The following is a 25,557-nucleotide window of genomic DNA, read 5'->3' as shown; positions in this document are numbered from 1 at the left end:
AATCTGTCTTAGAAAACAACTCTACAGGTGTCACTAAGAGTTAAAATCCTGCCAAGGTGGAAGCTGGCACATTCCATGTATAAAGATGCATAAAATTCCTTATTTCAGACTTGCACACAAGGTCATTGATTTATAAAGCATTTCTAGTGAGATGAAGATATGTACACAAGAAGAAAGAATAGGCAAAGCTTAGGGTGTGGTTTTTTTTTTAAACATGGCTAATCTTTTGGTGCTTGGCAGGGCCAGCTCTAGGTGCAGGCAGAGGAGGCAGCTGCAGGGATGGTGGAATGGGCCATAGCAGAGCCCTAAAAGCCAGGCTGGCAGCTGCTTCTACTGCCAGGAGAGAGGATGAGAATGTGTGAAACAGCAACTTCTGGAAAAAGAGGCACATGAGCCTCTTCTGGATCCCATTTGCTTTTCTGTGGCAGAAGGAGCCAACTCTGGGTGTAACCCTCACTTTATCCTCAGGGCAGCAAAACTTAATCTGCTTACAGTGATGAGGATCCTTGAGCCAGCTCTGGTGATTGGCTTGCGTTCACTGTGTCTTCAAAATAAAGTGTGTACAATCATTTATTAGTAATCATCTTACACAAATCAAAAAGTATCTGTTAAAACTTCAAATAAAACCATTTTATGAGTGGTGGCAGATATATTTACAGATAAAACAGATATTTACAGTTGCATGGAATTAAATACAAAAGATTAGCAGAACAATTGAGGAAAAACTCAATTGTGCCAGCAGAGCAGCAAGCTGTGAACTCTTATGAGGTCTGAAGACAGATGGAGAAGTGATGAGATGCAGAAATACAGGAGGGTTGTTCCAGATGTCAGAGTTGCAGAGAGGGCTCTCTCTCACATCTGTTGTTATGAGGCTTTGTGAAGGGACCTGGAAGCAGCCAGTTCAGAGTGGGTGGAGGAAGTGAGGGATAAAGACAATCTATGAATAATCTCATTAATAGTGTTGCTTTTACTTTTCCACAATTCCATCCAGAAAGGACTGTAATAATGTCTCCAATTGTTGCTGAGTCCAGTGAATAGTTTTCTCCAATGGCATACGTCCAACTATTTCTGTCTTCCGGGCTTTATGTGATGGAATACTCTCCCCTTGCCCAGCGATACGTGATCTCTTTTGCGGCCACTACGCTGGCTGTAGTTCTGAATTTCTGTGTCTAAATACAACAGAGGTTCACACATCAAATGTATTGGCACAATTGCAGATGCTGCCCCCTCTAGGTGAGACAAATATTGATGGATTTGGCTGGTATATTGCCATGCCATGGGAAAAAAATGAGTTCCTTGTTATTGCATTTTGAGGAATGACACTGAAATGCCACAACATGCAACACTCCCAGGGTCTGGGGATAGCTAATCCATGCAATTGAAATGAATTGAGTTACATGTTACGCTGCTTTTTAAAAAAAAAAAAAAGCCTCCCCCAACCCTTTGTTGTTAAATAGTTTATCCCAGAGTTTCATTAACTACTGGCACCTTTAGATCCCTTTCTTGTGTATTGCACCTTCTTTGTGTTGCCTCCTTCTGCCGCTCAGGCAAAGCACTGAATGTGTTGATTCTTTTTCTATGCCCAGATTGATCAATTAGCGTCACTTCCAAAGCTGGTTGTGTAAGTTCAGCATTGTCAGGATTGAATGGCATCATAGCTAAAAGTTCAGTGTGGCAATAATGAAAAAAAAATTCAGGCAGGCCTATATTATATAATGACATCTTTTTCCTCGGAGAAAGCCCAGTTCAACATGCAAGGTTCAGCTTTCTAAAGGTACACCTAAAGATGCAGATCTTTGTTGCAATTTTGAAAATCACCTTAGCACAAGCCCTGCTAATTGCTGATCTGCATCCTTAGTGTCTGTGAAAAAATCTGTCCTTTCCAGCTTGATTGTGCGCCTAGTGAAGCTGATGGCACAAGTCCAGCTGAATTCCGTGAGACGTGGTTAGGCCATACCACAGCTTACCTATGGGCATTTGCATCATTGTTTCCCTAAAAAGGAGAAAGCACATGGTAAAGTGATGACTCAGAGCCCCGTCTTGCTGGCTAAGCAGGTATATAAAGGTGTTGCAAAGTTAAGGTCATAATATGATATTATCTGGCCTCTTTCCAGACAGACCTCAACTCCCATGCAAGTGTTTATGGAATCTTAAAAATGGATGGCATGGTGCTGAAGCAATAGCTACATCACGAGATTAATTGCTCTATCAGGTATTTTTAGAGAGCCAGGGGCTGCGAGGTACCGGGCATAATGTGCTAGGCTTTTTCATTCACTGCTGTTGAGGCTGCCAGGATCATTTTGTAGACTCAGACAGTTGCAGTATTATAGCAAGTGATATTAGATGGTACTATTGTGTATAACTGTTCTGTCTTAAGGATGACTTCATCATTCCTTCAGTAAAATGTAACAGTGCCGAACTAGAGTTATCATACAAATCAGAAACACAGCTTGCCCAGAAATGTTTTGTAACCCTTAAATATTTTATTCAGCTTAATCCTACTATGGATTTACCCTAACAGTTCTACTTGAATTTTACTTAGTTTATACTCATAACATTAAAATAGTTGAATATTTCTCAAACTCCACTGCAGCAACACAGCAGGCTGTAGTGTGCTTTCTGCTGGTAGTACCAGCCTTTGGCCTCAGAGGGTGGCACGCAAGCTTTGTAGATACTGCAATCTCTCCCTAAGATGCAGGATTGCAGTTTATGTATCATGCATGTTTAGAGGTAGAGAGTTAGTAGAAAGGAAAAACAGGTATTTTCCTCAAGGCCGTTATTGAAGGTGGTGATTCACTGAAACTAAGTGATGGTTTCTTACCTGCCCTAACTGTAATTGTATTTTTATCATCTACTACGGTCCAAGAGTAACAGATATGGAAAAGTATTTGTAACTGCACTTCATCTAAATATTAAGAAAACTCAGGATCCATCTTGTAAATATTTTGATATTGTAGTTAAATTCCATTGTCTTGTTTGATAATGAGGTTTAGACTGATATGCTTCTGTTACATGGACTGATTTGATACAGGGAATTGGAGGGCAGGAAGGGCTCTGTGCGGCTTTGCAGCCACAGTGTTGAATCATGTGTGCCTTAGTAGCTGGTGATAACTACTCACTTCTCTGCCCCTTACCTGGGAGACAGCAAAAGGAACATCACTGACACTCTGTAGATCACGCATGGGTGTGCAACTTCCTATGTTTGCGATGATTATCTCCTTTTTGTGGGCAGATATCAACCTTGGAGGATTTGCCAAAGAAAAAGTAAAATTTGATATTTGCTCTACCAGTTCATCAGAGCAATGAGAGGAATAAGCTGGCATGACCACATTCTCTTTTTAGAACCCAGTTTCTTCAAGTAATTGAACATGTTAGCTGTAAGTGGAAGCAGCCTTTTTGTGTTGAGATTTACTACCTGAAGTCAGCTCCCATTTCACTTTCACAACTATTTTCCCCTCTTATCCATTTCATTTTGGTAATGCAGATTTCCATTTGCTCAGCTGAAAGCTCTCCAAAGCTGAGACTGCAATCTGTTGTAAACCACCAGTAAGAGCAACACTGAAACAAATGAGGAATGTAGGATACAGAAGGCCAGGGTTTGTATGATCACAGCGCCTTTGTGTCTAGGAACTGCTGGATATAGGGAAAAGAGTTCCAAAGTACAGATATAATGTTCTTGGACAGCAGGGACATGGGCACAGTCCTTAACTGCATATTTTGATGAGTGTTAGAAAATTAAGAATGATATGCAGCAAGGGGTCAACACAGGATGTAGCCTGCTTCATGAAACAAGCAGGGATCACTACTGCTGTCCTGTTGTAAGGTGGATAGTGTGCCTTAACGCAGTCATCTTAAACAGCATACTGCTTCATTCCCCATCCTACAGACCCAAACTGCACATCAGGCCTTCGATGTGACTTGCTTTCCAGTTATCTGAGGTGGACAAAGCAAGATCTCCAGAGCAAAAATAAAATGCTGATAAGCCATGAATCAGACGAATTTCAAGCTCAAAACCAAATGGAAAAAAATCCTTCTCCCAAAGAGAGAAGGGGGAAGTGAAGGCCAAATGCCAGTGCTGCAGTGACTTTGTAAGTGCTTGAAGAAAATCAAGATTCCTCTGAATATATGAAGGACTAGCATTAATGGGGAAATTGGATTCCAGGATAGCTTTCTGTTGCACTGCATTAGAATTAATGCAAATTGAATAAATTAACACATATTGGTTAGTCTTGATCAACAGAATAATTTGTTATTATTCACCCCAAAGTTCAATTTTAGTTCAGCTGTATGTCGATAACTTTTTCTCACTGGAATTTAAGGGAAAAAAAACCTAACATGTATTTCAGTGGCAGAGCAAAAGATTTCAATTGAGATTATGTCTTTAGATCTCTTCTTGAGTCACCAGAGTCTATGCATGCGAACACAGCTGAATTATGAGACCTCAAAGGTTATGCTGCAGGTATACCAAAGGGGATAAGGGCTAGCTGCTGAGGATCTTGTGGCTTTCCATACTTCCTGGTCAATAGCTAGAACTGGCAGTAGCTTATGTGGGGGGCACTGGTGTCACTTCAGTGTGCAGTGATGTTCCCATTATAAAATTCAGAGCTAGAGGAGGTTGTGAGGTGCATCCCTATCTAGAAGTCAGGGGAAGGGATTTAAGGTAACTGGCTGTTTGGCTGGACATAGCTAGGCAGGGGCTGGGTTAAATCAATGGATGTTTTGCTATATGTTTCAGTGAGAGCCGAATCACTGTTAAGGGGCTGAATTTACAAAGGTACTTATGTGCCAAAGAATGTAAACAGACATCTAGTGCAAACTGTAAGAGCACCTGAGCTACAGATAAAAGGCACATAACTTGCTTAGACACTGTTTAAAATTACATTAGAAAGCCCCTATCAGGTGTCCATCTACATCACTGAGTGCCTAAAAACCTCTACAACTTTGTCGCTACGTGCTTAGTTCCTTCTTCCAAAATAATCACAAGCATTTTTCATTAAGCTACATAGCTTAAATCTTACTGAAACGGAACAGAAACCCCACTCAGCTTGGAATTTATTCAGGTGACAAAACCATGACCCCATTCCAGCCAGGTTGTCCCACTTCAGGGAAGAGGCTCCAGGCGCTGTAGCACAGGTAGAGTCGAGCCCATCACAAGGCTCTCTGTCTCTCGTGGGAACACTTTGTGAATTCATATGGGACTGGAAATGTGCAACAGCAGTGCTGGGAAAAACAGCACTGAAGAAGAAAGGAAGAGCATGGCATTAGGTATTTTGTGCATTAGTGACTGTGAAGAGTCAGTTACAGCTTGATAACTTTGCAATGAAATATTATACTGCTTCAGAAAACTTGGCCAAAGGGCAACTGTGCCCACTGATCTCAAAGCTCTAAATCCCCTTCTGGCTCCTGGACAGTTGTGCAGATGTTCTTATATGCTTAGATATTACTTCTACCCAGCAATTCAGTGAGGGAATAGCAAGTATTCTTCTACCTAACACTGAAAATATAGTCATGTCTAATAGGGGAGCTATCCTTAACACCAATTCTCATTTCTTTTTAAATGCAGAATATTTAAGAGAAAAACAATCACAAAATTAAACAAATACTAAGATGCTTTTTGTTTATACTTTCTAGCTGGAACTGTATGAATACTGAACAGCTCTTGAGTTTTTGCAAAAATTTTAATATTGTGAAGCAGACGAGATTCCTCTACATAGCCTGGCCCATATGCTTCAAGTAATCCTGTTTATTTCAGTGTATCTCCCCAAGGAAAAAGATTCATTACCTTAGTAAGCATGGTCACTCTGGACTTTGGTAATAGCATGATGTTTCATTTTCCCCAAATATCTCAGAACTGTTTGTTACAACACCAATGTAATAGAAAGTTAGGATTGTTATCTGCGTTTTACAGCTGACTTCACAAAAGACTTTAAAATTAAGTTGATACATTTCAATGCCTTTGAGAAAATTGCACCACAGTATTGGTAAGTTCAAAGATTGAATTCTGGGTCAGTGATCTGAAAACCATATGGAAACATTGTACTGTATGCATCTCTTTCTGTCTCCTTCACTTTTAAATGAGGTATTCAAGATAGAGCAATGAGATTTTTCATCTCACCTTTTGGCAGGTTTTGATGCTTGAAACATTTTGTCCTATGTGTTGCTTTTTAAAGCTTTCAGTTGTTTGACTGACTTTGCATGTGTATACTGCTAAAGTGATAAATATTTTCAAAAAGAACCTGTAACAAAGATGTGATTGTGGGCCTGTATCGTTTTGGGGACTCCTTAGGTAAATTCCTTAATGTCTAATGTTTGATGACATTTCTTATGGGTTTTTAAAACTTCTGAGTTTGTTTCGTGCCCTCATGCTCTGTGGTAGAATTAACGCATCTGCAAAAAAAATACAATTCCCTCCTTTCATTCACTCTGAATTTGCAAAAATTGAGACCAACAGCTGTGCCAGAGCCAACAAGAGAGAAAAAAAAAAAGTAGCAGGTGGTACCATATATGTATGTCTAATTGCAGTCCAACAATCTGCTCTCCAGTTACCAAGTGGTGAGGAATTTGATCATGATTCAGGCAGAGAAGGGGATTGTAAAGAAAGGGAAAGTGAGAGAAAAAGTTTTGGCTTAGGAAACTAGCATCTTTTTAGAGGAGAACAATCAATATAACTAGGAGCAGTGAGACATACAGTTCTTCCTTTTTCTTTTTTGAAATATTCTCCTTTTGACTAGTCACTCCCTAGAAAAATTGGCTATAGCTGCCAAGAATACCAATGAAATGGAGTGCCCAATGTAGGGTTCCCAGGTAAGGATAGGGCCAGTCTCCTACAAGAGGAGACTGAAAGAGCATCTGTAGAAAGGCAGAAAAAAACTGCTCTCTATAGTGCAACAGAGGGTGAATGCTCGTAGCAGTGAAGGAGGGAAAAATTGTGTAAGGTTCAGGAAGATGTTGGCATACAAACAAATGAGTCTGGACTAGTCATGAATAAAATTCAGCCTGGAAGGATGATGGCAGCAATCAGGATCTGGAGAAGCTTTCCTCTGAGAGGAAGGCTGCAACCTGACTTCTTTTTATGATGCAGTGTGATAAGATTTATTGGGAGTTGTATAATGCAATGTGTGCATGAGTGAGGGATCATGTCCAGAGACCTGGGAGGCCTGTTCCAGCCCTGCATTCCTTGTCCAAAAATGGCATAATCTGCTGGTTTTCTGTATATAGAAAGTCTGAGCTTCAGAAAGAAACTCTTATATCGGCAGCAGAGTTGCTGGTAAAAGGAGAGGGATCTCTAGATCAGTCATACACAACCAAAGCCTAATCTTGACTTGGCTGTTCTGCTTCAGATATTTGCAAGACCTTTAAGAGTGGGGTTTAGAAAATGAATTTGATACATTACAACAAGCTGGATTCGATGATGACAGAAATCTGACAGGGACTTGACTTCGAGGAAAGGAAGAAAATGGAAGTCTAGAATAAAGTGTAACCTACATTTGGAGAAAAGATAAGAGATGAGGAAAATGAATCAAATTGGAATGAGGTAGTATTATGTACCAAACTTTTTAATAATGTTTTATGAGATGAAATGTTTTAAGTCTAATAGATTAGCTTTTTTGGCCAGTATTTTTAAGTTATTTCAATTTCATTGAAATGGGAGTAAAAAGAACTATAAGTGGATTTATAAACTAACATCAGTATATACTGAGAAATAAAAGGGCTGTATGGGGATTGTGCTCTATAAAAGGATGAGTATATTAAAAAAAAAAAAGTAAATATGATAGATGTTTACAAAATCTACTTTGGGGACTCTGAAAAAAGGAAATCACTACTGTTCCTCTTAAAGATTTCAAGAGATGTTCATTCAAAAGAAACATATTAAAATTAACAAGAGCATACAAGCTCTTGTATGCTTGGGAACTGGTAGAGAACTCTACCAGTTCTTATGGGAACTGGTAGAGAACCTTTTCCGAAAGCATTTTATTTTTGTGTGGAGCTCAAGTGCTCTGGTAAAAAGGATGGTCAAGATGGGTAGGGACATTCAAGTTGGAACTTCTGAGCTGCAGTCACCACTACAAAGTTTGGTCAGAACTAGCATGGTGTATATTTGGCATGTGCATCTCTTCCCACTTGTGCAGTGAAAGCCTCAAGTCAGCAGGATTACACAGGGGCAAAGCTAGCATGACTGAGAGAAGTGAACTGTTCACAGCTGCTCTGTCTCCAGATTTTGATGGAGATTTATTTTAATCACATAAACTGTCAGTTTCTGTTGAGCTTTTCAGTGACCCCCCTAAAGGTATAATTTGTTTGCATTTCCTGTGCTGATCAAATCAATCTTTCATCTTTTGTCAGTTGTTCGCTCATAGCAATCCTCAGTTAATTCTTTCTTTTAATGGTGTCTTACCATGTAGATAAACCGTAAAGCATCTCTTTGCCTGGAGGACATGAAATGCTACTAATTTAAATTGATTTATGAAATGATTTTTCAGAGTTACACTGAACAGCATACTGAAGATACTTTTCAAAAATATTTAAAATCAAAGCATTTAGTTTAATAGCACAAGAGTGCTCTTTTCCCTCGCTCACCACTGTTTTCAGGTCAGGAGAAATGTGCTCCTGTGTTGTCACAGTAGCATTGTGTACCACTGAAACCACGCTTGAAGGGATTTGTGTTAGAACTGTTATAACAGCTCCCTGTTCTGCAAGGTTTCTTCCACTGCAATGCTGTTTAAAGGGTGGAGCGGAAATCAGTGGAATGGAGGAGCAGAGATAACAAGACATCTACAAACCCATGCTTCATTTTGCAGGTGATCCAGGCCTCTCAGAGTCAGTACAACTCTCTAACTTCCAACTAGCTTTGACTCAGGTCTAACTCAGAAAGCAGAAAAGATTTCAATTATATCCTTAAAGCCTAAGTGGGTTGTTTTGAAGAGGATTTGACAAATGGAGGGGGGCAAATTGTTGACAGGTGAATTGGGGCAGCTGTTAATGACTTCAGGCTGTCTGAAACAGCTGATCTCTGACTGGACAATGTGGGTCAAGTATTTGGGGGCTGAAGCTCCTCTGGTATGACTGCTGCTTTATTTGCTGTGGAACACTCACTTCGATGCTTTAGGAAAGCAAAGCGATGCTGAGTAAGAAATCGGTGAGTTTACTATTTTAATTACTTAAGATGAGTTGTTCTTCCCAGCTTTGGATGAACACACTTAATAACAGAGGCAAATAACATACAGAGTGAAGGGGGTGCTGCTGTGAAACTTGATATTAGAAATATCAGATGCTAGAGTGCTGTGCTGATTAGTGTCTGTGCTGTTTGCTAGCCTTCTGTGCTAATGTATTCTGCTTAATTAGAAGTAGCAGGAACAGGTCGATGGCTGTGTGATCTTGGCAGTACTGTCTGAGGAGTGCTGGTGAGGCAGACATACTGCTCTGGTGCAGAAGTGAAAAGCAATTACTGTCCTGGAGGCCAGAGATGGGATTTTCTCTGTGGAAGTGAAACAGCAGCTTCTAGGTGTTTTCAACCCCAGAGACTCTAGGGAGGAGCTGGCTCCTGCCCTCCCTGTATTTATACACGCATACCCAGTAGTGAGCCTCTGCGTACAAATAGATGAGGGATAGAACAAAGCTGCAGCCCAGGAAGTTTCTTTTATCACTCAGTCAGGTGGGAGGAAAATATAAAACTTGCTGGATCAGCTGGCTGGTTTCACATTTGGCTCTGAGAAAGGTGCTGCTGATAGCAAAGGAAGAGCTGTGCTTCTCATCTATGGCCTAGAAAAGGTATTCCCTGATATGTCTTCCTTCTGGTCAATGACCCTCTTCATGCAGCTCCTTACAAAACTTGTACTGGGAGAAGCATTTGCCAGAGCTTTCATTGCACTGATTATTTTAGTTGAGAGAGGAAAAAGTAGAAAAAGATATTTCTAAGTTCTAGGAGACAGAAGAAAGCATCTTTTACTTCACATGCATGGGGAGCAAGAAATGTCTCCCAACAGCTGAAGTATTTGGTTCCGCCATGCTTTCGGGTAGTGTGAGGCCTCAAGGGTAACATGCATGGTAAGCAAATTGCTGCCTGCTTTGTCTTAAGTGTTTGGGGTGGAAATGGTTCCCAGCACACAAGTGCCATGTGTTCCACTTTGCGGCGTTCCAGCGGGGGAGGCTGCTGGCACGGAGAGGAGGCTCAGGACTGGATTCAAATGTAAAGCTTGCTGAAGGGAAAAAAAGGGATGAGACAGCTAAACGAAGGATTTGATTTCTTCCTCGCTGCTTACTGGAAGCTCCTCACCATAGAACATTTTTTACAAAGTGCCAGAGAATCTGTTATGGTCACGTGAGCCCATTTCTACTTTTCCCAGTGGGAATGTGTGTGTGACAGCAATAAGAATATAAACTGCAAATTGTTTTTCTTTATATAGTAATATCTGGCCATATGTTTAAACTCTTTGTGTTTGGGAGCAGTTGTTAAGCTGTTTGTTTTCTCATGCCTATGGATTCCCTGACTTAGAAGGATTTTTCTTAAAGAAAATCTTTGCCTTTCTCACAGTCTTCCTGCTCACTGCTGTGCTAGGGCTGTTCTCCAAGCACTTTTAACTGAGTTTGCTACACTTCAGTGGTTGTAAACCATTAATGGCAGGTATTTAACTCTGAGGGAACCCCTCTCCCTGCTCAAATCCTCCAAAACTGCTTCTCTATCCGGGGCATGATTATAACATCTTGTGACTTTGCTTCTAATTTTCTTTTAAATGAAATTTTTGACATTCAGTTTCCTCCTGATAACAAAACCACCGTGGTCTGTTTTCTTTCATCCGTCCTTCCTCTCTGCTCCCCAAGACCAACAGCAGCACCTCTGTAAGATCTTGGGCTTTCTCCCAAAGTCCTTTGAAGTCTAATCTCTTCACGTGGACTTCATGGGCGCTTTGAATCAGATTCTTCTTACTTGTTTCAGTTTCAGTAATGGATTTTCTTTTCCATCACTGATACTCAAAATGACTTTTGTTCTCCAAATATTCTGTGAGCATAAGGAACTCTGGTATAAGGGAGATAATCACAGATGATCTGTATGAAGCTTTACAGGGTTAGTGCCATGGCAGGTCCTGGCTTTTTGAATTGAAAGTAAATATGTGGGACATTTTTTCTTTTCAGAAAATACTTTTACTGAAACCCAGCAACTTAGCGGACAGAAAACTACAGCTCAGTTGCTGAGCTGAAACTGAGCCTTTCCTATATAAAACTTAGGAAACTCTCCTGCCCTGTATATGGAAATGCTGAGGACAGATTCTAAGGATGAGGAAGGTCTTATTTGGGGGTATGGTTATGGGCAGTCTCCAAGAAAGCAAGGAATCTGTTGGTGAAAACTGAAGTGTAAATAAAAAACCTGTAAAAATTCAATTTTTAAAGAACTTGACTGAACAAGGTATTGTTCTGGGAAGCAGTTGCCAATTTTCCAGCTTTCTTAAGGTAAAAATGCTTAATTCATTCAGAGGCAGAAGCCTTGCTAAGAGATGCAAAAATGCTAAGAAAAAAAATTGACCTGGTAGAATGCTAAAACATTGCCAAAAGCAGGACTATTACATCCATGTTGTTTTCCTTTTTACAAACTGTTTTCAGCAATTAACATATGGGGCCAGGCTCTATCTGGCTCACTGACTGCTCGCATGGAGAGGCAGGAACTAAAGCATTTATCAAGGGGAGTACTTATGGACAAAGAAGGGTAGCGCTCTGGTCACCTACAAAATTGAAAAATATTAGGCAACTTAAACTTCTGTGGGTCCCAAACTTCAAGCTGTGGCACACAGCAGCTTTAAAGGCTGAGGCCACAAATTAGATGAAAGGTTTAAGGCAGTCAGTTTTTCTACGCTCATGTTGAAGCCTGTGGAGTCACACAGGCATATTGGAGAGTAAAATGCAATTTAGAAGCTTGCAACATACTTATTTGTCATGTTAGGTTGGAAGGACTATTGCATGGGCTATTTTCTCATCTTCTGACAGATTGCAGCTTATTAAAATGTGTATTTATATACTCTTTTTGCACCTTTGCCATAAGCAATGTTTATTCTGTAGCCCCTGCATGAAAGGAAAACCAAAAGATCTGCGGTAACACAGATCTTGAAGCAGAAAGGACTTTTCATCAGGCACTCTATAGCAAGGAAGTACTACCTTTCTGCTCCTTCTCTAGGATTAAGGGTATTCTGAAGACAAACAGGCTGCTGCGAGAAGTATGGAGTTAAAGAATGTAGTCGAGATTTGGAGGGTCTAATGCCACAAGTCTGGGGAAATAGTCGCATTCCTTGTTGCATTGGGTGCCCATCAGTTTGGGAAGAAATTGAGGAATAAACTCATTCAATTATTTTTCAACCCTCAGCATCTTGCACTAGGCATTCTCCCCCTGGGGGCGGCCAGTCAGGTCTGGGTATAGGAAATTGATTGAAAACCACAACAAAAAACTTGCTAGCACCAAATGCAAGAGCTAGGAGTAGCTGGCTCTTTTCAAATGTTTTTTGAAGCAAAATTTTGCAGTGCACCAAAAGCAACGTCTGTTTCTTAACTAGATGCTGCTGATTAGCAATGCCACTCTGAAATGAATTCCATTTGAAGATATAACTCTCCTGATTACATTTCCTACCTATCAAGATATTGAGGCCAATCCCATTAATGTGCCACCTTTTTAATACAGAAGAAATGTTCAACTAAATTTTACTACTCAGAATATTCTTTTGTAATTAGTGAGATTTTTTTATATGTTCTATCTGCAAGGTCTAGGTGAAGCTGCTTGGGCTGGCTGTCTGCTTATCTTGCTGCAAAGCAGGAATATATCTCCAAGTCAAATCTTAAGTCACGTATGTCTAGGTTAAAGCTGGATGTAAACAACTAGAGATTCACCACAATCTGGAGAAGAGGAAGTCAGCTCTGCCTTGTAAAATCTCTTATTCCTTCAAAGACATTCTTCTCAGGTCTTAAATAGCATATCTTTAACTTGTTCTTTGTCCTTGAGAAGTACTTTTGCAGCAGAATCAAAGCATGCATAATATAGATGCTATCAGTATTCTTCAGCAAAAATGACTTTCACGCTACCAGACTCAAATACATGTGCCCCTGAAGGTAGTTGTCCTTATGGGATCTGTGCACCCCCTGTATGTGCACCACAAGAACCCTCTATCTGCCAACTCCCACACAGAATTCCTCACATGAAGTTGGAGCTGTGGCTGTTGGATACTTCCAGTTATAATGTCTGGTCTAGGGATGTGACCAGGCTGAGGTGAGGGCAAGGAACCCCTGGAGGACATCCACACCATGACTCTTTTCAGCTGCATTCATGGGCTCCTGCAGTTCATCACAGTTAGGTCAGAAGTGCCCTGCAGACAACTGCATTTGATACTTTCATGGCTGAACCTAGAAACTCCCCCCATTTGGTGACACCAGCAGTCTTTATAGCTTATGGCCTGTCAAAAACAGGAAAGTGGTGTCTGTCAGCTGACCTGTTCTTAGTATTAAACACACTGAATCAAGACCTAGAATGTTTTGACAAGGTAAGTTGTTCCTTTTCAAAATGTCCTTGGCTTGCTGCCTCATTCATTCCCATGAGCTTTTTTGTTTGTACCAGCAGGTAGGTTGCTTCACCACAGCAATGTCATTTAGCGTGGTTAAGCTTCATACGTGCAATACTTGCGGGATGTGCCGCATCCAGCCAGGAAGCCCCAAAAACCAGTGTTTCAGGTACACTGGAGAAATAATTTTTCCTCTCTTTCCAGTGTAAGGTTGTTTCTGATCTGTGCTCTTTGCGGGAGGACTGCAAGGAAATAAAGGTTACTCAGAGGCTACTCATTTAATGAAACCTGCCACTAGGTGTTTTGCAGTGCATATTTCAATGCCCCCATATCAAAAATCATCCTCTTACAGGTTTCTGCGTGACTATCACAGTGTGGTATGGCACAGTCAGAGGATACTCTCAATATAGCTGTTTGTGCAAATCATGGTCTACTGGGTATGGTATCTACCAGTTTTAGCCTTGTGTCTTTAGTGAAGAAGACAAAAGCGGACAAATCCTAGCATCTTATCTCCTAAAGAATGACTAGTAACATTATAATGCCTGGTTTAGATAGTAGTCAAAGAAGTTAATTATTTACTTGATGACTCTGTACAGTCTTTTTTTGGAAGAATAAAACAATGTATACAATTACCATAAATTAGCACATAAATCCATAGCCTTTCTGAAATTTGACATTTTCAGTAGATGTTTTCTTAGATGGATGTCAACATATTTTATCAGTGGCATAAATTCGTCTCTGCTATAGACAAGCACACTGCCAGGGCTGTGTAGTAGGGAACTAACTCCCCACATGCATGCTCTCACTCACTCTCACTTGCCCTCTCTTGATAGAAGTGACCCTTACTAAATTTAAGTTTTGTGGAAGCTTATTTGCTTTACAAAGCCTCATTTTTATTTGCAAAGAAACCTCATGTTTATTCTTATTCTTTCATATTTAAATTTACTTAGAGTAAATGTACTTAGAGGGTACAGGGAAGAGCTTTTGTGAATATGTATAAGTGTTATTCCCCTAGCAGGTGTCAATATATGCAATAAATTCCTCATTTAGGATATATGAGAATTACCATGAAATAAGATTAAATAAAGCTCAACACCAAAGTGCAGAAAATGTTCTTCTGTCAAGGCTACCAGATTGGAGATAGTTGCATAATGTGCTTGGATGGTGCATGCTTCCGTTTCTAAGCACGGAATCTGAAATGAACAATTCTTTGCAGATGAAGTTGCACTGCCTGATTTTTTTATTTTATTTTTATCTTGAGAAAAATATCAGCTGTAACTCTCAAATTTCATTAGCTGTGGTATATCCTGCTACAAGCCACAGCATGGTAATGCTACAAAGCCATGAGATGAACCATGAGTAGTCATTACTGCTGTACACAGTACATGCCTCTGAAAAGAGCTGATCAGCTGGGTGGACTTTCAGTCAGGAAATCATCGTTTCAGTCAGGCATTTACCTGGCCTAGGGGAGAGAGAAGCCCTCTCTGAAATCAGGCTAGATATATGTATTGAGAGAACAAGCAACCCAAAACTGAAATTGGTGAAAGGCAAGGAATCCATGTTTCCGAAAGGAAAGCTCTTTCATCACATTTGCTGATCACCTTGCAGCTGTTTGATTCTACAACATCCTAAATGGGATGGCCTACAGGATGAGCTCTCCCATCCATACCAGGACTCTATGGCTGGCAATCATGGAGTGTTTGTGTCTGTCTTAGCCTGGTTGATTTTGTTGCTAGAAACCCCAAGCAGTCTGCCAAAATAAAAAGTCATAATCTTCTACAACAGAAGTGACTGGGACATATTCATCTGGTAGCTCTGGGTCTGGTTTCACCATACTGTAGAGTTCTTGGAAGAAACCCAGTGGCTGCAATACAAAGCTGCAAGTTCCTGGGAAACCATGGCAATTTTGGAGATTTTGGCCATGGTCAAGCCTCTGGGAAACATCTACTAACAAGAGACTTTACACAGCTGTCCCTTGCGTTTGTATTACTTCTGTCTTGCTACAACGTATACTCCTACCTGTTCAGATTTGGGGAGAAGTCATTAGGCTTTTTTCTGTTTTCAAGATGAGATGTACTTATCCTGTAAGGAAAGCTTTTTAAAATTCTTTTTACAATTATATTTGCTTGAGGGCGAATCATCATCTTTTCCCTTTTCTTCTCCAGTTCTGCAGTTGTGCTTTGACAGAATACACCAGAAGGCCACTTAAAAGGTTGGAGAAGCTGTGAAGATTCTTTGTAAAATCAGCAGTACCTTGAACCCTACAAGACAGGATAGAAAAGTGTTTCATTTAGATAGTAGCAGCAATAGTTTAACCGGTCCTTTTTTAAGTTGACTCATTAGGTGACAAGAAACATGCAGCACATTTTTAGCCTAAAATTGAGGAAAGACAACACCTTACTCCAAGAATATTTTCTAAGGCTGTAAAACTGCTTGTAAATTCTTGAAAAACTTTGAGCAGAGAAAAATCTGTTATGAGGCATGTATTTTACATTAATTGATTCAGGAAACATAACAGAGGAAGGTTTTTGCCCTATGAAATGACTTGAGAGTGTCAATGCATAGATTTTGCTATGTTGTCTTTCGGGAATGGGAAACACTCTTGTTGTGAGGACAGATGAAAAGCTCAGTGAGGAATGGCTGCCATGCCAATCCAGATCCTACAGTCGGAAGAGATTTAAGCATCTGCCTGTTGAATTCATATTGCTTTTAGTGTTGCTTCTTAAGGTAAGCCACTCCATCCTAAACCACTGCAACTCAGCGTGACTTATCTGTGCTCAGTAATTCCAACTACTGATGTTAAACTACGCTACAGGAAACTGCATTAACACAGCCCAGAATGTTCCATCTGTCTCTCCTGACAACACATTGCCGCCTTCTGCTGGCCATTAATCAGTGGCTTTGGCATTCCTGGGTCTGACAGTCTGACTGTGCGGCCAACCACACAGCTGTGCTATAGTGATCTTGGCTTCAAGAATGTAGATTAAGGGCACTTACGGAGTAATCGATGGAATGTAAATCTTTTGTTTAGAGAAAATTCAGTTTCTAGTCCTTGTAGTTGTGCCTGGTTAAAACTTAGTTGTGACTTATGACTGGGCTGTTGGACTGGGTCTGTTTTTCCATAGGGAAAAAAGTGAAAATCTATTTCCAGTCAGGTGTACCTTAAGCATACTGATGACAATAATTAACTGGGGAAACATCAGACTCGGTCTCCCATCACTCTTCAGAACAGTGCCCTCACAGACACAGGGGCACTAACAATCTCCTTTTGAGACTCACAGTCTTGTCCCCTTTTGAGGCTTAAGATTTCCTCATTGCACGTCACCAATGGGGCAGCTGTTTGCCAGGCACGAGGAAGTCGCATGCTCCTCTTACTTCCAAGGTCCGGCAGTGGACGACAGCTCAAAATCCCCCTTTTTTCTAAAAACAAGCAGAGCAGGCAGAGTCAGTCTGCCCGTCATGCTACTTCCAATTAAATACTTTCCTTCTTCTATTTTCTTCCTTTCTTAAGCCAGTTGTAGCATTTTTAGGACCTGATGAATATTTTCATCAGGTTACCCGAACTTCTCTGGCTGACTGGGTGCCTATTAAGACCTCTGATGGTGCTGGGAAATCTCTGCTCTACTATTGAATTATTTCCTGGTCATCTGCACGCAGAAGCTTGCTTTTCCTGGTAATCAGATTAATTAGGCAGGGGATCACATTTCACCACAACTGTGAGAAGTGTGGATAATGAAATGCCTGTTGTGTGATATATTTTCATTATCATGATAGCCTTTAAAATATTTTTCCACATCCATGTTGTCTTACAAGTCTACCTGACAAAATTATTGGCAATACTGGGTGCTTTGTATGGCACTACTGGGAAAGACGCATCTGTTTTCCCATTAATGTCCTAAGTGATCTTTGTATGTAACATTAGTTCTCTAGTCCATTGTGCTGCTGCTTAACAGTACCACGTCAGCCACAACATTATAACTACAGTTGAGCAGTGAGCAGAGGAAATCCTATAAAAATCTTATCCAAATTTAAATATTGTAATGAAAACAACAAAATATTATAAATAGTTACTAATCAGAGACCTGAACAACATGTATTAATTTGAATCAAGGTAATTCTGTAGATCCCAAGTTAGTAGCTGTAGCATTATATTCTAGAAACAAATTTTAAAGTTTTTTCTCTGCAATATTGGTGAAACCAGGCAGAGTTTCCAGTTTACAAGAGTTTTACTAGGATATTAGATGTTTCCAGTTTTCATCAGGAGCATCTCATACTGCTTTTCCCAGGATGTATAATTTCTTACTTTCACTGGACAGAAGACGAGACCAATAACTGCTATATTGCATAAGTATGTCGTTCCAGTTGATTTAATAGTTGGCATTAATTTTTGATATGTTCCTAAAATCCATAAAGTTGCTATATATTTATAATACCTTCTATTGTGTGTGTGCTCTCTGTAACACAAAAACCATCTCTTTCTTTGTGTTTTACCTGGATTCAGCTGACTTAATTCCCCCGAGTGTTGTAATAGGTATACCACTGGCTCCTAGAAGAGAATATGCGTATTCAGAATTTGTGTGTCTTTTTGTCTATCAGACTACATCTGTAGATGTACTGGAAATACTGAAAAACCTATTTACCCTCAAAAATTACTCTGCTTTCCAGGCTTTATTGGCTGTAGATGATTTAATTGGTGATATATCATTTAAATCAAAACTTACAAATGTTGTTAATTTTCTCATCTGGCTAAGTTTCTTTCAGATATTTGGTCAGTGCAATCAAAACCAGTGATTTGCCTTTCTTTGTGACAAGCTCTTTTACAGTAGAACTTGCTTTATGCTGTTAGTAATGGTTGTAGAAACTAATTTCTATAGTAAAATAGTGTATTGTTTTCTGTGCTTCACAAGTAGAAAAAAATCTAGGCCAAATGTTTCAGATAGATTTTCAGAATCATAACTGTTGATAACTGTAGTAGGCATGTTTTAGGGTTGACTTTTCTTTATCGTTTAACATCAGATCAGTATTAAATACTCTCCTGCACTAGCAGCAATGTAATCAAAGAATCTGAATGGGTAGGAAAGTAGGAATTAGGCTAATCAGAAATCTGTCTTACTTACCAGCAAATAACAAACTTTTACCTTGTGATTGGGAGAACAGAATGAAATGTTTCTCATATGTTGCCATTTAAGCTTTAAAGGACACAAGCAATTTTAGAAAATACATTAGTCATTACTGGTAGGTTGCTTGGACCTGGAAAGTGCAAGATAGACTTAATTCCCCTTTCCATCTGATCTGTTTTCTTTTTTCTCTGTTTTATATATATTCATGCCTGCTTTGAGGGTTCATTTACATAGCTGAGCATGGGAATTGTTAGTGAAAGACTCTCCCTTCATGTTAAAATGGGTCACAGAGAGAACAGGCTAGAGCAGCTCATCTGTTCTTGAGCGCTAAATATTAATTGTTGCAGAGGACAAAATTTTTTTAAACCCATTAAAATGCCAGATTGGCTTTTCCATAAATAGCATCCAGATGTTGGTGTCCTTGGACACAATGCCCCATATGAAGTAGGTTTTACGCTGGAAGCTGATTTTTATGTTATGGGATCTTAACGCCTGGAAAGTGTGCAGGGAGAAGAAATTTAACATCAAATATACAAAATACTGAAAATATGTTTTCAGCTTGGAAATAAACATGAAGTAGATACCACCTGGAATGGGTATATTTCCACGGTAAACATGGAAAGTCATTTAAAGCTAACTGGATAGATACCTATACAGTCCCATACTTCAGAGTCAGAGCAGATTTTTTTTGCTCACCTTGGTAGTGGAATTATGGCCTAACCTTCTTGAATTTTGCATGGCAAATGTCAGCTTCTCATCAAAGGACCTCATAATATGCTATAAAGAAAGGCATTTCTGTGCCTCAGTAGTATGAATTGTAAAAATCTACTGAGGCACAAGGCACTTGGGATACTTTGCAGAAAAACTCAGTGTGTCTGAAGGGCCCTGCCAGTCCTGTGCTCTTACTGCCAAGCAGCAGTCAATCATCTGTTCTTTCATTCATTCATTCATTCAAAAGAGCATGAATACTTCTACTAAACTTACAAGGAAATTTGCCTTATGAGGAAATTATGGATGAGGTAAAATATGAGCTACTATATGAGATAACAGAAGAAAGATGAAGTTTTTAGATCAAATTTGCTGAACCTCTGTGCCTTTGTATTACAATACAAGCTATGCAAATTGATTTGGGCTGGAAATGGTTAGTAAAATTAATAAAAGTTTTAAAAAATATATATCTTAGGACTATGTCAAAATGACAGGAGTGAAGCCATGTGCTCTAAATATTTGCTAACAACATCCATCTCTTAAAGAAAAAAATGTAAATACCTCTGTCCGTTCAAGCTGTGGTTCCTTGAAAAAGCCTTCAATTACTGTTGTCGTCTTTTGGAAAATAAAACGTAGCAGGGTTATTTATCCTCATAACAGTCCATAGAAATTTTGTATATAATACCATTGGGTAGTATAAACCATTTATGTTGTTTTAAGAATGCCAAACTGTGTTGTGCTATCTCAGCCATGCCTGTTTGCACACCCCCATTCACAGCAGACCCAAGTTTTTTTTCTGTTTTATCTCCTCACTCATCTTAGCTGGACATACTTTGTTTATGCAGAGGAAGGACAAAGGCTGAGCAATGACTGAGCTAGCATTTCCACGGGATCTCGCACGAGGCTTCTCCAGGGATGGGTCCTTGGACCCGTGGCTGGACTGCCCGTGCTGAAGGCATGGCGCGAGGAGGGCTCCTCCCTCGGTGCGCATCGCCCAGAGCCTGTGGGCCCCAGTGACCTTCTGTCCCTGCCAGTCTAAACCACTGACCTCAGGGTGGAAGGTTCCCTCTCACGCTTTCAGGCCCCTGCACCAGTCAGTGCCATCGATGAAGGCCTGGAAGAGCTGTCTTTTACCAAAGTAGTTGCATTGGACAGGCCTTAGTTAGAATGCAGTTGTACAGGATTAATGATGTCTCAGACAGTCTCCTTTCTTGACAGGAGTAAGCTGTGGGTGCGTGGGGGTGTGTGTCTGTGTTTGCACACACACCAGTATAACCATTTCTGTGTTAAGAAGCTTGTGGAACTACTATCACTGGTATTTTTCTCTAAAGAGCTGGGACGTAGGCATTGTTTGCAGGAGAATGCAATCGGTTGTAAACTAAATGCTGAACCAAAACCTTAAACACGCCCAGTTACCCAGGAATGGACAGCTCTCCTGTCTAGGCATCTGGCAGGTCCAGAGAAGAGCACAAATCAGCCGAATCATTTTTGAAAGAACGGAGCTAATCTTATTTTAACACCGGCAGTCCAAAAGGGGTACCTGGTAATACCTAGGCTGTAGTAACGCTGCTAGATGTGGAAGATGCCGTGGCTGCTGTATAGTCGTTGAGCTGAAGGAGGCACGGGCTGCCCGGGGAGAAGGCGCGGCCGGCGGGGGGCGCCCGGCGGCGCGGCGCGGCGGGGCCGGGCCGGCTTCCCGCGCAGCGCGGGGGCGCTCTGCCGAGCCGAGTCAGCGCTGCAGGAAAGTGACAGCGGTGCAACGCGTGCAAGAAAAATCCAGGCTTCGTCCCGTGTTACACAGCTGGGAGATTTCCTTCTGTCACAGCTCCTCCAGCCCCTTACCGGATCCAGGGTTTCACCTGTTGTTTGGTGCAGGAGAAACAAAGAGCTGTGATAAAGCCTTATTGCAAATTATATACCTTCCGGTTTAGAAGCCGTTTATTGCAGAAACATTTTTTATAGCAACAGGAAGCCTTGTTGGCAGTGTCTTTTAATTATGCTCTGAAGCTAATCAAGGAAAAGAGAAACTGTTTTTAACACAGGAAGCTAAACAGCTAATCATACATTCGAGTGCCTATTTCCATGGGGGATGCACAAGCACTTAAGCGTTGCTGAACTCTGAACACATCAGCAGTCTGTTAAGTGGTTATAAAATGCAGGCATTATTAAGCAGGGGAAGGGGGGATTCAGACCCCCCTGTGTTAGGCACCTGCCCTCTGTCACCAAAGGGAGCAAGAGGTGACTGAAAGCAGGAGCTCTGGAAAACCCTCTTTTCACTGGTTACGGAGGAAGCCTGAAGAGACTAGACACAAATTAGGCACCTAAAACAGAGTGGTATTAGTACTCTGCTTTGCTGTATTACTGCCTGATGCTACTTACAGACTTAGCATACTTGAGGCTAATTGCCATGATTGTTATAGCTGAACAACTTCAGAGAGCTGTTACTAGACATAATAAGGTTCATACTGAACAGCTCTTATTCCCTCATTTTTCTCCATTTTTAGGTTCAAATCTTTCTTTGGCATTGAAAGCAAAGGAATGTATATTGGAACGACACTCACCTACTCTGTTGAAACTGCATGGTACATATAATACATGATGGAGAGTACTGCATTGCCCGTAACAGTGTGCCATATAGCTCTGCTTCCCAAAGGGAGCATCCCAGTGTCTCAAAGAGCTTCTCTTGCCATGCTGCTGAAGTGTCTTGTCAGTTGTGGAGAGCTCTGTCTCTCTCCCAAAGCTCTAAATTAGATTGGAGGTGACTTGAACCACATGCATAGCAAGCGAGTCTGCTTAAGTAAACTACAAAGCACTAATAACTGAAACGTTATTAGGACATTTAGGGTGTTCTGAACCTCTTCACAAAGCATGGAGGGCGGAAATAATTTTTTTTCTCTCTCATATAAAACCCCTAGAGGAATATTATGAAAGTGAAGCTAAACTGCTGTAAAACGAGCAGCAGTGAGGAAGGCTCAGACTCAGACCACGTGTGTTCCTAGCTAAGTCTTTCAGCAGGTTCAAAATGTTCCCTGCCCATGTAACCCTCTTGATTTGTTTTCTCTGAGCACATCCAGTCTATTCCAGGCACTTCATAAACATGAACTGTGGCTCTTCAGGGAGAAAAAAAAAAAACCCTATTTGTCTAGTATAGGCATACAGCTTCAACTGAGGATCTAGCTAACCTCTTTGGCAGGCCTTCCTGGCTTGGTAATTAAGGTTTCTATTGGCAGCTTGCACACTAAGTTATAGAGTTTGTAGAGTCCCATTGATGTTCTGCTGCGTTGCGGAACCGTTGCAGGGAAGTTCGTCGATCCCACCTGGCTCAGGGCAGCGTCTGCTAAGGGGCACGCACGCCGGTGCTTCTGAGATACTCCTTTCCAAGGTGACTTGCCAACGCATTTTTTTGGTTTGTCTTGCATCTGCATTCACATTTCTGCTATTGGCCAGTGTCAGTGATAGGGCGCTGGGTCAGGGTTTGGCTGTCTCATGTTGTGTGTGGATAAAGAGTGGAGAGGGAACGTGCAACCGGACACAGAAAAGCAGCAAAGTTCTTTCCAAATGACCGTGAAAAATGGCAGTCCACACTTCCTACTGCTCTAATGCAGGAAGCCTGCCAAGACCTCTAAAGGAAAAGAAGTGCAGGGACAATCCTGCCTTTGTTCTGGTTGGGTTAGTTAATCTTGAAACACTTTAGGATGACTGCTAAGTAGCTGTTAATCACATAGAAAGTGGAAGCGGGGGAAGAATGAGGGGCTCTGGCCGCAGGGGTTCAGCGGCAAGAGCGGTGGCCGAGGGCAGGGGCGGAGGGGCGCGGGCGGACGGGACAGCTGCCGCTCCGCGGGGGCGTAGGGCGCAAATAAAAAAGCGCGGCGTCCAATCGCTTTCCCGCAACGGGCTCGTTTTGCAGTCCTCTCCGCCCGCCCCTTGCTGCACGTACGGCTTCGCTTCCCGCAGCGGCGTTAGAGGAGCTCGGTGCGCGGTGGCCGGCAGGGGAAGGGTGCTAGCGGGGCAGCCCGCCCCGCCCCGCTCCGCTGCGCGCCCAGCCCGGCGGCGGCCCCGCCGGGGGCGCGGCCGCGCGGGTGGGAGGTGCCCGGCGCCGCTAGAAAAGGGTCCGTGCGGCCACTGAGCGTGAAGTGCCCGTCCGGAGCCGCCTAGGGTGCCCGGCCGGCAGCAATCAAGCAATCCCGGGCTGCTGACGGAACAAGTGGCTTGCACTTGATCAAGGTAGGTCCTTTGCTCAAGGGAAAATATGGTGGGGTTTATCGGAGACAGCCATTTTCCACTGGTAGTTACTAGATACCCTTTAATCTCTTTAGTGACTTAATTTTGTCCTTGTGCAAAATCCGTTAGGCTTCAGTAGAGGTAGCGTGCTGGGCAGAGGCTGTTCTGAACCTACGCATTGGGTTCGTGTCAGTCCTGCCTTTAACAGCGTCCTCAATGCCTTGCTTTGCTGCAGCATGTCTGAGAAGGATGTTCACGTGCTCTTGCATCTGTGTGTTTGCAGGTTGATTTGTACTTCCAGCTCTTCCCCTTTGACACCCTCCTCTCCAGCTACAATGATGTGGTTCTTGGAAAAGATCCGAGGGTCACATGAAAATGGAAACCTCTCCAGCCCCTCCTTCCTAGGACTGTCACCTGGCCAAAACCCACCAGAAAAAGCCCAGCTGAGGGCTGCTGCTTTTCCCAATGTGCTAACCCCGGACAGAATACCCAAATTCTGCATTCCTCCCAGACTGAACAGTTCTGTTGCTATTAAGGGCCCTGGCTCCTGCCAGGACCACAATCTGGAGGATGCAGATCTCGATTCCTCTGACTGCAGCCTGAGCCCTTCTCTGCCACATCTTATCCAGGTGGAAAGTGCTGAAGAGATCCCAGCCCCAGAGGAGGAAAGCACCAATTCAGACCCACAGTCCCAAGCGGCGCTCTCCCTGCCTCACTTTCCCCGAGCCCCTACTTCCTATGGCTTCTGCACTTTGCTGGAGAGTCCCCACACCAGGAGAAAGGAGTCCATCTTCCATGGTGACACGTGTGGTGCTCTGCCCAGCCTGATGTTGCCCCGATCCAGAGCTAACACATTCAGTGGCAAAGGCAATATGTCTAATCCTGTTGCTATAAGCTTTACTTCTGTGAGGTTACCTCCCAAACACCTGTCCCTGCACAGGCAAGGCACCTGCGACAGCGATACTGCCTCCTCCAGCGACTCATCTCCTTTCAGCTCTCCGCTTCTCAATAGATCTCCTCCCAGATCCTGCTCTCTGATCAAAACACAGAGTCAGGAGGGATTGCTGTGCCGAGCACTGAAAGCCAGGAACAAATCCAGCATGGTCAGGAACAATTCCCTGTCTACAGAGGAGAGCAGTTCCACTGATAACAGCCCCAGTGCCATCAGGCGGGCTTCGGAGGGGCTTCTTGCCACGCGAAGCTTTAGCACGTCCTGTTCTCCCATCTTCTCCCTGGACCTTACCCACAGCCGAGAGAGACTAGTGGGAGAAAGCATGGTGTTAATGGACCGGGGAGGTATGTTGAGACTGTCAGCGGAATACTGCTCAGAAAACGAAAGGCTGCGCATCCGCCTGATCAGTGCTGAGGGTTTATACGATGACTCTGTAGAGCCCAAAAACATAAACTGCTGTATCACCTTCTCCCTGGTGCCAGGGAAAAAACAGAAGCAGAGAAGTACTGTTATAAAGAGAAGCAGAAATCCCATCTTTAATGAGGACTTCTTTTTTGATGGCATTGCAGAAGAAGAGCTATACAGCCTCTCTGTGAGGATGAAAGCAATGAATAAAGGGTGCAACATGAAAAGGGATTACACCTTAGGAGAACGAGAATTGTCTGTAATGAGTATATTGTCCCTGTAATGCTTCAAACAAGCTGAAAGACTCTTTTTGTGTTCTGAAAGTTTTCTATTAAATAAAAGTTTTGATTTGTTCTTCTTAAAGTATTCTTTAAAGCACTGTTTTGTTTGGTAATACTCTTATGCTGTTAGGGGTGCCTTTTTTTTTGCTTAAGACTTAAAACCGCGTAAGGGGTCTGGTGCTAAATTCAAATACCCTTGATCATGGAGCAGATCTTCCTGCAGAATGTGACTGGAGGGCAGAGGGGCTGGTTTGTCTCTAGGATAAATGACTACACAAGAATCAAGTCAAAGCTGTTCTTGCTTATGGCTTTGAGGGGGTGGGGAGGTTGTTTTCTCT

General features: G+C 42.0%; 1 protein-coding gene and 2 long non-coding RNA genes across 4 annotated transcripts in view; 1 reads left to right on the top strand and 2 right to left on the bottom strand.

Annotated features, from left to right (window-relative positions):
- Positions 1–25,303, top strand: part of LOC104148343 (C2 calcium-dependent domain-containing protein 4C) — a 36,651-nt gene extending 11,348 nt beyond the window's left edge. The window contains exons 1-2 of one of the 2 annotated variants that reach the window (XM_009681509.2): positions 23,413–23,584; positions 23,865–25,303. In XM_009681509.2, the coding sequence (XP_009679804.1) occupies positions 23,917–25,221 (1,305 nt within the window). In that variant the 5' untranslated portion in view covers positions 23,413–23,584; positions 23,865–23,916 and the 3' untranslated portion in view covers positions 25,222–25,303. Of the gene's footprint in view, positions 1–23,412; positions 23,585–23,864 lie in introns of those variants that run through there. The other variant, XM_068958797.1, reaches the window with a different exon arrangement.
- LOC138068920 (uncharacterized) lies at positions 15,681–19,977 on the bottom strand. The gene is made up of 3 exons (XR_011143782.1): positions 19,922–19,977; positions 18,024–18,078; positions 15,681–15,793 (listed from the first exon to the last, which is right to left on the bottom strand). It is a non-coding gene; the product is annotated as an uncharacterized lncRNA (long non-coding RNA).
- LOC138068931 (uncharacterized) lies at positions 21,138–23,339 on the bottom strand. The gene is made up of 3 exons (XR_011143789.1): positions 23,298–23,339; positions 21,922–22,102; positions 21,138–21,219 (listed from the first exon to the last, which is right to left on the bottom strand). It is a non-coding gene; the product is annotated as an uncharacterized lncRNA (long non-coding RNA).
- Positions 25,304–25,557: the final 254 nt, after the last annotated feature.

The sequence above is a fragment of the Struthio camelus genome, chromosome 12, assembly GCF_040807025.1.
Source record: "Struthio camelus isolate bStrCam1 chromosome 12, bStrCam1.hap1, whole genome shotgun sequence".
Lineage (NCBI taxonomy): Eukaryota > Metazoa > Chordata > Aves > Struthioniformes > Struthionidae > Struthio > Struthio camelus.
The sequence above is the reverse complement of the archived record's forward strand: the minus strand, read 5'-3'. Positions and strand labels throughout refer to the sequence as shown.